Here is a 12,175-nt window from a genome sequence, read left to right on the forward strand (position 1 = left end):
TCTGCTCTCCTCCGCTGCTGACTGCTGTTGCTGCTTAGTACTCCTACTTAGCAAGAGTAGCAGACTCCAGCTGCTAGCTAACTGAGAGGAGGGCTGCCGTCTCATTTCTTAGACCAAGAAATTACAACTTTCAGAAACAAGAATATCTATAGTCATTTTATAAGTATAAGTATTTATACCGAGTCTAAAACTTAAATTTGGATAGTCAGATTTTATAATAAGAATCCTAATCAAGTGAGCGATACTCGAGTCAATGCAAATCAACGACGACTTGCCTCATTGCGGTGCCTGCCTGGAATGTGCCCACAAGAAGAAGATGACAGGACAAGAGTCAGCTAGACCTGGGCCCGTGGGTCAGTCAATCCACGGATCCACGCCCACGGAGCTACATTGGTTGATTGTTTTGCAGAGGTAGAGTCGTAGAGATGCATGCATTTTACGAGTACGTACTTGTAACAGGATCGGAGTAGCATCTCTCTCTCTCGTCGTCTGTCTGGTCAAGCACGCGGCGGGTGTGGCGAAAGGTTTTCTTTCCCATCGATCACAACGCAATTGCAACTCATCTCTCCCTCTCTCTCCCCATTTTCCCTTCCTATACATTAATTCTCAAGTCCAGTCAACACTAAATCCCGGTAGTTACGCACATCCAAGGGTACTACGTCTCTATATATACTGAACAATATAATCGTCAACAGTTAATGAAATATCGACCAGGATCGATCGGGGTAATTATATTAATCTGACACCAGCAAGGATATGCATGTTACCTGCCCGCCATACCTAGCCTAATTCACCTTATTTCGTATGAATGCTTTTGCGGTCTTGAGAGGTACCATTGCATTATATTTTTGGAGTACCAAAAATTGCTACCTAAGTACCAAAATTTGGGACCTCCTTAAATATAATTCTTGGTATCTCTCAAAAGGGTAAAAATACTCATTTCCTATTTTTAATTACGTCGTCGCTATATTAAACATATGCATGCGATGCGTATCCAGTTATTATTAAGTTCATTGTTCCCTTCAAAAACAATGTTAACGTTCCTTGTCAGTGTACTAAATCCGCAGATTACTATAGAAACAGTAAAAACAGATGTAGTGATATAGACAGTTTATTATGATCTGTCACAAATAAAATATACTCAGAGACGGTTGTTACACAGATGTGTCTGTAACATAACTGGTCGTTTAGGTGTGTTAGAACTCGCAGACGATTTTTACAAATCCGTTTGTTTTTATCATATAGATATGGATAAAGTTTAGAAAAACTTGTATGTAATATTGTTATAGATAATTTCTTATAAGATCCTCTCTGTATGTACGACAGACACAGATAGAGTTTATGAAAAATCATACGTTGTTAAAGACTTAGATACTGTTTTAAATTTGACCCATCGCTTTCTGCTTCCTACTACCCCTTAGACACAAATTGCTCATCTATCTCACTAAAGAAACGGGAAGTTCATCTCCCTCGCATTCCTCGTTGTCATTAGATCCCCTTCCGCAATGGTTTTAGTTTTTTTTTTGCATGAGGTTCAAGAATTGGGCTCTAAATCCCCATCCTACACTGAGATGAGTAGGGTTTGCATTACAATTTTGTTAGAATTTGATTTGATCTGTGCATTGAGTGTAATTTGATTTGATCTGTGCATTGAGTGTAATGTTATTGTTGTGCATCCCAGATCTACATAGAATATGTCTTTGTTCACTGCTATCAAGTGCTGGGAGGATATGACTGCTTACATGGTCCAAATGCTTGATGTCGATTTTGGTCCTGTGGAATATGTGTTATTTGCTGCTTTGAAGGGCACCACCGTAGACCCTGTATATGCTGTGAATCACACTGTTATCTTTTATTCCTGATGAAAATTTCTTTATTACTGCTCGTCACAATTGATATATTTTCGTGAATTGCAAGACTGATTTGAATTGTCATCTTTTACATAACAAGGGCAAGAGATTTAGAAGCAATATTATTTTGTTCTAGCGCGTGCCTGAATTGGTTAGGATAGAGAATGATTCGAATAATAGCAGGGTATTGTATGAAGGTAATACTTTTGCTAAGATTGTAGTGAAACATAGGCGTGCTATTGAAGCTATCCTAGAAGATTGGACGATATAATTAGAGAATGTGTATAGGTTCATGTTCTAAATAATATGTGCTACTAAGATTTGTGTATAGGATAGTACCTTCTTATATGTTATATATCTATGCGATGTTCTTATGTATATATTTATGATGTTTTTATTTGAATGATGTATATTAATATTATAGTATGATGTATGTCATATCATGAGCGCGGACATAAAGTAAAATGGTTTTTTAGGGAGAAATGGTCACATAGACGGATAGACAGGTTTTAACAAATCTATCTATCTATGTGTATGTGATCATTAATGCACACATACGGTTTTTCAGAAAAATCTATCTATGTGTATTACAAAATCAACATGTGTGTAGCTATATTATAGACTTAGGTCTCATTTAGATCATAGCATCTAGGACCCTATGTAAGTGGTAATTGTTTCGGTGATTAATGACAACCGTATTATTGTGACTAACGCGTATATACGCTTTGAACGGAGTCAAAAACTTAGTTCACAATGATTGTATGGGTTTTTCCCCCTCATTAGTTTCTATTGGACAATCAAAAGACATTTGCGTCAAAATTAAGAATCTTCTAGTTCTAAGTGTTACAAGCTGATGAAGAAGAGTAGATATAGGTTCATTTCTAGTCTTTTGATCGTACTATAAAGGGGAGCTAAATGTTATAGTTTGATCTAATTGAGTATAGACTTAGTTAGATGCACACATGCGAAAATCTAGCACTATATATCTCAAAGAAGCCTATGGGTGAGAAGTCAAGTAGTGCTCAAAGTCGATTGAATTGAATAAGCCTAAGAGTTTTTGTTTTCACCGGATTATCTAGTGCTAAAGGACTTGTACTCATCAGACCTTATTTATGTTCTGAGCAGAAGCTGAATGACATCACTGGATTGTTCGGTGATGGTAAATATGTGCACCGGAGTATTTATAGAAGGAACATTTTTTTGAGAAAAATTGAAGTTAAGTACATCAGATTTTCTGGTGTTCAGAGAAAATGACTACCGAAGCATTTAACACAAAGTTAATGACTATCGAAGCATTTAACACAAAGTTAGAATTTTTAGAGTAATTAGAATTCAAAGCAATGGATGGTCCGGTGTTGAGATGTGCAACACACCGAAGTAACTTATCGGATTGTCCGGTAATGTGGTATGAAGAAGGTTACTCACCGGATTATCCGGTGTGTATAATGGTGTGTGTGCACCGGATTATCTGATATTCACAGAAAGTGTGGGTGGTTAGGCAACGACTAGATTTGAACCTCTAGTCTATATATATCTCCTCACTAGGTTTCTTTCGTCTCTCTTGCAACCTAGAGGAGTTCATATAATGTGTATGTCATCAAGAAGTAAGAGAGAGCACTTGAGTTGATTTTTAAGTCTCTAATTGAAGATTAAGGATTTCATTAGTGCTTCAATAGTAGCAAGTGTGCATCCAACAATTGTTTAGGCATGATAGGGATCAAGTGAACCAGTTAGCTTATTACTCTTAATGGTTGACAATACCTAGCCAGTCGTGGTGATTGGATGTGTTCTCGGTAAGCTCTTGAAGTTCTTGTGGGAGCCTCGGAAAGAGCTTATACTTGGTTTGATGCTCGTCAATTCGGAGATAGAGAAGTGACAATTACTAGTGAGTACTTGAGTCTTGGTGACTCAAGAAGGAGCGATATTCTTGTGTGGATGCTCCAATGAGGATTAGGGGAGAGTGCCGACTCTTCGATACTTTGAAAAAAAATTGAAGTCCTCTTTCCCTACTCTTTTTTCTATTCCGCAATTTACTTCTAGCATCTACTTTCATGTAAGTTTCAATTTCATAATTTACTCTTAAGTTATATGCTTGCATGTTTGTTCTCTATGCTCTAGCTTGCTTGCTCGAGTAGTTATATTTTCTTCTTCTAGACTAAGACTACTTCTTATTCTAGAAATTGATAGTTGTTTTAAGGTTTGATTAGAGCCCTATTTACCCATCTCTAAGACCATTAGATTCTTTCATAGACCTGTATGTGTGTAGCTCTATTACAAACAGAGTTGTAATCATCTGTAATAAGTTTGATATCACAAATACTTTTTAGAGACGGAACTCATAACTGTCTATAATAGTATTTAAAGTCTATCTGTGATAACCTGTTTTGAGGTAGTGACATATTTGTTTTGTATGAGTGTGTCCAAACAACGACAAATGTGATAGTGTTAGACCATCTCCAATGGCTTCTCTTCGCAAGTCATGTCCTCTTCGTGAAGAGATTCTCATTCACTTCAACGCTCCAACGGTTTGTATTCACGGTTTACTTTATGGTTCCCTTCACGAATAGATTCTCTCTCATTCACTCAACTCGGGATTATATCTCATTTTCTCCTATAAATCTCTTTGAAGAAAAACTGTTAGAGATGAGAAAAAAATAAAAAGTATAGAAACAGAGAGAGAAATTAAGAATGGAACGAAATGGAGGAAATATGACTGATGATCGTCTTAATTGTTGGGTTTTTAATTTCTGACAATATGACAATAGCTGCATGTATATGCTACTAGTAGTACTAAATTACCGGAGTAACACGTATTCCATAGTTCCAGCAGTGTTTCTAAAGTCCCCAGATGATGTCAGGCTACCATATGCACGAGGTCAACATGCAAGCAAGAGCTTGAGAGCCCGGTTTTGTTTTATCTTAATCTTTTTGAAAAAAAAAAGGAAGGGAAAAAACTGCAGTTTAATGTATCGAACGAAATACACAAGTCACACATTCAAAAGGTGCATCAAAATGTCAAGTTAAGTTGCGCAGGTCGTGAAGGGGCCAACGTGGACTAGTATAACTAGCAACACGTCAATCCTACGTCATGCTCTGCTTGATAAACAGCGACACGCATGCTTGATATACAGTTTATTTTAGCTTCGGATCTGAAATCTAGCTTTTTTATAATTTTAAACTGAAATAGACAGAAAGTTTTTATCATAGATTATAACAATTTGCTTCTTGGATTGTTGCAATCTAACAATTTGATCTTCTTTACCTTTTTCATAGATTATCCATCAAAATTACCCGTTCCTATCCGATTGCTGCCGCTCCCAGTCGCCTCCCTGCCGGCCCGCTATCTTCAGTTGATGTCACCCACGTCGCAGTCGTATCGCCGCCGCCCCTATGCGGCCCGCCACCAACCGGCGTTGCTTGTAGCATCGCCCTCCCCACTCGCTATCGGATGTTGGAGATCATCCCTGAAGTCATGTCTCTCTATGGCCAATGAGTACCACCAAGGCTGATGAGTGCCGCGGCTCCTTTGTGCTCCTCGACGATCGCACCCGCCTCGTCCCGAACCGCTAGCACGTCGATGAGAGAGGTGCGCGTGAGTTGCTTTGCTGTTCTATGCTTGGGAGAGAGGAGCAAGGAGGAAGAAAGGAGCCGCTGCTCCTTGCAGCCGAGACAGAAAAAAGAAGAGAGCAGGGGCTAAGGGGAGGAGATAAGATGGAGGTGCTAAATAATCCCTCTCGAATCTAAGTTATCAAATAACTATTAACTTTTTAATACTTAACTTTTAAGAATCTATCTTTTTACAATTCATAATCTATAAGCTATTTTTTATCATCCTTAACTTAGACTTAGTATTATAGTACAAATAAAGCTAGAACTCTCTACAAAGAAAAAAATAAACAATATAGAAAATAATATTATAGAATATAGAAAATAATATTATATATATATATATATATATATATATATATATATATATATATATATATATATATATATATCACACACAATTTGTAGATATAGGTACACTTATACTAGCATACACACTCATATATTACCTACTAAATATTGGAGATATAGAACTTAAAGATTGATAAAGTTACTATAAATATCTTGCTATCGACGGGTATGACATTTATCAAATTTTTTTTTTTTTGATAAAACACACAAGTAGCAAATTTGGGGGTTTTATCCTATGGGCTCAACCACCTCCAAGCTTGGATCTTGACATTCAAACCAACATATATATTTATGTATAGGGTTGTCGATAAGCTAAGCTCGAGTGAGTCTATCACCTTAAGCTCGAGCTCAACACCATCTTGAGTCGAGCTCGAGCAAGCCTGACGTGGCAGCTGAGCCTGCAGTAAGGCTCAGACTCGGCTCAATCAAAGCTCAAGCTCGGCTTGAAATGCTCATTTAAAGTTCTTTAAGGAAAAAAATCATGTAAACAATACCATCGAAATTCAAATAAAGGAGGGTGAGGGAGCTCGAGCTCGGCTCGATCAAAGCTCGAGCTCAGTTTGATAGAGCTCACGAGCTTTGAACAAGGCTCGAGCTCAGCTTGATTTCTAATCGAATCGAGCTTCAGTAGCTTGTGAGTCTCTAATTTTTTTTACAGTCTTATTTATATGGATCAATCGGATTTGTACAAAAGAACCATGAGTACATGGTGTACAATGTTAGGGTAGAGGTGGGTGGAAGATCGGAGAAGGAGCGTGGCAGAGAAGTTCATCCAGAGAAGAAGAGAGGAGATGGGAAGAACAGCTGCATCTTCCCATTCAGAGTTCTATTCTCAGTTGCCTTCTTTCTTGCCCCTTCCGCAAGTTCTATCTCCCCTTTTATACATGGTGCTCCTGGGCCAAGCCCAAACTCACGCACTCACCCAGTCGTCACCCGTTACATGCTTGTTTGGAGTCGCCCTGCGTCCAGAGCGCCGTATGTCACGCGTCTGTCGTCGTGCTGCTTCAGAGCTGCCGGGTCGCGCCGCTGGTGGTGTTGGTGTTGTAACATACAAGCTCTCCCAAGGTACTCGAGCTTTTTTTACAGCCTTATTTATGTGAGTCAGCCAAAAGGATTTGTACAAAAGAACTATAAACACATGGTGTACAAGCTCTCCAAGACGCTTTACGGACTCCATCAAGCACCAAGAGCGTGGAACATCCGGTTGGATCGTAGTATGAAGGAGCTTGGTTTTCTGAAATGCCCTCAAGAACAACCTTTGTCCAGGAGGTGCAATGGTTTTGAAACACTAGTGGTTGGAGAATATGTGGACGATTTGATTGTCATTGGCACTAGTGCAAAGGAGTATATGTACTCTGGGTGTACAAACTAGTTTTCGTTGAATACTTTATTTATACGATTGCACGTACAAACACATTGTTCCTTGTCTCGTCTAAGGAATATATTGGGGTGGTTAATAGTAATTGGCATACTGTACAAAATTCGTCTGGAGTAGGTAGTTGTGTTAAAGGTCATGTGTTCTTTGCACGTATAATAAAAATCTGGGCTTGGGTTAATATGCTTGTGTGTAACGTAGAGGAAGAAAGTCGGTATTATCTGCAAGGAAGAAACAGCAATAATTAAGCTGCAAATGAGCACACGATTGACTAAATTAGTTTTAATTAATTATTTTTGCTTGATCATCGGTCGTCTTGTACTAGCTAGTCTGATTGATTAAACAGAGAGGCCAATGCAATTAACCGTGACAGGAGTAGAGCAGAGGCCAAAGGTAGCTCAACCAATAATTGGTTCGGGTCAAGTACTAGTCCCTCGATTTCCGTGTCTCGTGGTGTACTAAAATTTTAGAAAATTATACTTTAACCATTAATTTCTTTTATAATATATTATTGATTGTTACGAAATCAATATTTTATTAAAAGATATATGAAATACGAATCTATCAATATAGTATTTGTATACTAGATATGTGTATAATTTGATTAATTATTAATCAAAATTTATAGAGTTTAACATTTTTAATCCTCATACGTCTAGTATTTTGAGACGGGTGGAGCATTATTCTATTGGTCCAGAATGGCCATATGCTGGGCCGAAATGGCTGTGCTCCGTGTCTGGAATCCGTTGGTATTATGTCACGCTATTATACTACTAGTACTTTTTGTTGAGATAACCATTTCGATTCTAAAAGGACAGTATTGGATTATTCCGTGACACGACGCCATACGCTGTATACGTTGTGCGTAAAAGTGTTATTGCTATAGCTAGGTTCAGTCAGCCGTTGGGCTCGGGGACGAAAGGAATCGACGGAACACAACTCAAAAGTCCGGCCGGGACATCATCACAAGTGAAAGGTTTGCCAAGGTTTAGGAATCTTGCATGCTTTTCTCACTTAGCGGCTTCCTCCCATTGTTGACATTTGCCCAGGCGGCTTGGATCGGTTAAGTTGGCCCTAGTGAAAAGCGATATATGCCGTTGATTTCCGCGTCCATTCTTGGCTCCTTTTGGATTTCCGCATGCTCAATAGTAGCGTCCAAGCAAGCAGTTTTCAGACTAGTCTATAGATAGCAACAGATACGTCAACCACAGTGCAGTCGCTCGCTGTTGTAGAACAAGTGGTCAGAATTACATAGCATCTCCTCGCGCGTCTGCGTCTCCAAGTAAAAATAATAATAATAAACGGCATCCCTGCAGTAACCAGTGATCTTGCTACTCTCTCGTTATAAATACCGTACCTGATGTATGTTTTGGATAAGATCCAATTAAACTTTAAAAACTTTTACTATTAATAAATTTTAAAATATTTAATTTTAAAACATGAAAATCATATTTATAGACTAGTTTTGAAAAATACTTTTATAATCTCATACTTTTTTGAATTTTATAAATATAGTTAGTAGAAAGTAGTGGCGTTGACTTGAGCGAGACAAAAAATAAAAAAAGGAATGAAGCGCCCTGGCAATCCTCCTTCCTTCCATATTGGAAGGTTCAAAGTTCATCGATCGGCTGGTGAGAGCGCAGTCGCCGATTATTTGGAGCATATATGTTCTAACTAACCTGCCGACTTGATGCCTGCCTATCATAATCAGGAAGAATTTCCAATTTCACTAGCTAGCTAGCTACTTCATGGATCTGGATCATTCGGCAATCGACTAGCTTCCGGTATTCCCCAACACTGTTAGGCACGGAGCACGAGCGAACTGATCGATGAACGTTCGAGCTCGATTCGAAGGTCGCCATCAACGTGCGTGCGACTTCTCAATACTGGAACAGATAGGTCCTCTTCTTCCAGAGATATAATACTACAGTGGTAATGTTCCTCCGGCCAAACGGCGACACGCAGGTAGATTCTTCATCATATCTGGGAGATAAGATGCAATATACGGCTCAGGATTAGACTTGTTTGTTTTTTCCCGAACACGCAAAGGGCTTGCGAGTGTGTTTATACAGTAGAGAAAAGCATGCAGGATTAGACGAGTGTAAGAAGCAGACTTGAAGGTTAATTTCTGTTTAAGGTGGGGGTCAACTCGATCGATCGCCCTTTTCTGTGGTGGCTGCATGGACTAGGTTTATTATATTGTAACACAGCAACATTAAATATAGTAACAGAAACCCTCGATGTATTGTAACCAGAACACAGTAGAACAGAAGAGGAGGAGGAGGAGGAGGTGTCTAGAAAAAAAAGGTAAACCCAACGGACCAAAAGAACGCAGCATAGTTTGTGCTGTGCACCCACTAGATGGGCCTGGGCTCATTTTCTGGCCACACGGTCATACTCAGTTAAGCCCATGGTTCCCGTTGCAGTCGGCAACTATATAGCCTGCCTAGGGGCCTGTAAGACTTTGCTTTGGGAGCTCGTTAGCCCCAGGTCTTCCGCGCCATAACATTGATGCTCTCCTACACCACCCGCAGTGATCCCTCTTAAGCCCAACGATCACCCAACTTGATACCCTGACCCCAGCAACCCTAAAACCCAAACCTTAATTCATTTGCGGGTTTGGGGACGGCGGATGGGGTGTGCAAACGGAGCCCCTATACCAAGTATAGTATTCCCGTCCTACAACTGCTGCTATACATATCTTACTATTACTAATTGGAGGCTTTTTTTAAGCCTCCATGTTAATCCTCCATGATAAGGGGCATATACTTATACAGTACCTCTCAACAAATATAGTTCAAGCTAGCTTCTTGTTTTTTTTTCCCCGAGAAATTCGGAGTCCACACCTACATCGATTTTTTGGAGCAAATATAGAAAGTAGAAGCATATTCAAGCTACCTTGTTGATTTATCCAAAGAAATCGACAACACAGGTAAGTAAATCCGTATCCAAACAAATGTCATGCATGCTTAAATTGAATCAAGCTGCTTATTACTCGATCGTTGACAGTCAGGTTCCTCGGTGAGTCGACGGAGCTGGATTATTCACCCTGCAGCTACCTACCAGTAGCGCATTAGCCCCTTCTTTCTATTATATGCAGAGGAAGAAGAAGCAGCAGCAGAGGTAGTCGATGAGCCAGAGAAGGAGAAGCGCCTGCTCTTGTTGTCGGCCGGTTTGATGGTCTGGAAAGAGCAGACGAGGTTTGCGTCTATGCTCATCATGGCGCCGGCGTTGTCGAACTCGCCGCAGTAGTTGGGCGCCGAGAAGATGGTCACCAGCTGCCGATCCGCGAAGAACTCGTACCCGTCCTCCACCACCTGATGAGCTCTGCAGACGAGGTCCAGGTCGTGCTTGCGGAGGAAGTCGGACAGCACGTCGGGCCCGAAGGTGCAGGAGACGCCCCTGTCGTCGTTGGGCGCCCATCCCCTGACGGCGGCGCTGGGGTCGGACCAGAGGAGGTCGCAGAGCAGGCCGGCTTCGGGCACGTCGGTGGGCCTGGGCAGGTCCCTGATCTGATCGAGGCTGCGGAGGTGCGGGGAGATGCCGCCGTGCACGCAGAGGATGCGGTCGTCCACGAGCGCAGCGACGGGCAGGCAGTTGAAGCAGTCGGTGAAGAGCCTCCACAAGCGGACGCTGTAGCGGCGCTTGCACTCGTCGTAGAAGCCGTAGATGCGGTTGATGGAGGCGCACTCGTGGTTCCCGCGGAGGAGGAAGAAGTGCTCGGGGTACCGGAGCTTGTAGGCGAGCAGCAGGCAGATGGTCTCGATGCTGTGCTCGCCGCGGTCCACGTAGTCGCCCAGGAACAGGTACTTGCTCCGCGGCGGGAAACCACCGCACTCGAAAATCCTCAACAGGTCACGGTACTGACCGTGCACGTCACCTGTACCATCCCCATCATCACTATTATGTATACATCAGTGGTCATACTATCTACTGCAGCTGATACATAGATGCGCTACTCCATAACCGAGCAGGCAACAGATGACGCTTTGCTTTGCTTTGCTTTGCTTCATCTCTCTCTCTCTCTCTCTCTCTCTCTCTCTCTCTCTCTCTCATCAGTGAGTTCATGAGTGAGTTCATGAGTGAGTGAGTGAAAACAAGTACAGAAATATCATAGCATGCATCAGCAGATTGAAAGATTTGATAGATAGATTAATGAGGTGGAGGCAGTTACCGCAGACGTTGATGGGCGCGTCGAGCTGGAGGAGGTTTGGCTGGCGCATGAACACGTCCTTGGCCGCGGCGCAGAGCTGCCGGATCTCCTCCTCTGCCAGCTGCACCAGTTGCTGCTGCTTCCCCGGACGGCACCGCCGCGCATCCAGAAGCCGCCGGATCACATCGTCGAGAGCCGCGCGGGTCATCTCCATGCCTACCGATGGAGGTGCTGGATCTGTCTCTTCCTTTGTGAATTGATGAAGACAGGCCGGGCCGGTCTGCAGACTGACTGAAGCAGATCATTCAGTGGAACTGCAGATAAAAAGGGACAGCGACGACACACAGAGAACAAGAAAGAGGGAACGCATGAAAATATACTTATGATCACCTCAGTCACCAAAGATCAATCAGCAGTAAAACAAGTCTCGTGGCGCTGAAGAATTAGACTTGGACGAGGCGAGCGAGGAGAGGATGCTTTATTTGCCCAATCTATTTCTGCAGTGGTGATACCTCGGCAGCTCGGCCTAAAGACAATGGCGACATGGAGGGACGCATCAGAAAGACATTCAAACAAGTTGATGAGAGAGTTGACCTTGAACCAGCTCCCTCCTACTGTAGTAGTTAGTAGTAGGGTAGGAGATATATAGGGAGGACCCTAGGCTAGGCTAGGCTAGGCTAGTGGAGGAAGGAGGAGAACACCGCACTCACAGTTGGATGAGCTGAGAGCAGAGCACCAGCAAATTAAACAAGAGATGGACCTTTTCCTTTTTGCAGCTATTCTCCTCCTCCTCACCACCACCACCACCACTGATAAATGATCTGATAAATTATTCTGCCC

At 41.8% G+C, this 12,175-nt stretch overlaps 1 protein-coding gene across 5 annotated transcripts; it reads right to left on the reverse strand.

The window, feature by feature from the left end:
- Positions 1–10,053: 10,053 nt before the first annotated feature.
- LOC133913844 (serine/threonine-protein phosphatase PP1 isozyme 3-like) lies at positions 10,054–12,175 on the reverse strand. 5 transcript variants are annotated; one of them, XM_062357123.1, is made up of 4 exons: positions 12,046–12,175; positions 11,726–11,861; positions 11,357–11,626; positions 10,054–11,062 (listed from the first exon to the last, which is right to left on the reverse strand). In XM_062357123.1, the coding sequence occupies exons 3-4, from the start codon at positions 11,547–11,549 to the stop codon at positions 10,242–10,244; spliced, it is 1,014 nt and encodes a 337-aa protein (XP_062213107.1). In that variant the 5' UTR covers positions 11,550–11,626; positions 11,726–11,861; positions 12,046–12,175; the 3' UTR covers positions 10,054–10,241. The 5 variants fall into 5 exon arrangements, with proteins under 5 accessions (XP_062213107.1, XP_062213105.1, XP_062213103.1 ...); XM_062357121.1 differs by lacking the exon at positions 12,046–12,175 and having other exon boundaries at positions 11,357–11,622; positions 11,726–12,039; XM_062357119.1 differs by lacking the exon at positions 12,046–12,175 and having other exon boundaries at positions 11,726–12,039.

Source organism: Phragmites australis, chromosome 3, assembly GCF_958298935.1.
Source record: "Phragmites australis chromosome 3, lpPhrAust1.1, whole genome shotgun sequence".
Lineage (NCBI taxonomy): Eukaryota > Viridiplantae > Streptophyta > Magnoliopsida > Poales > Poaceae > Phragmites > Phragmites australis.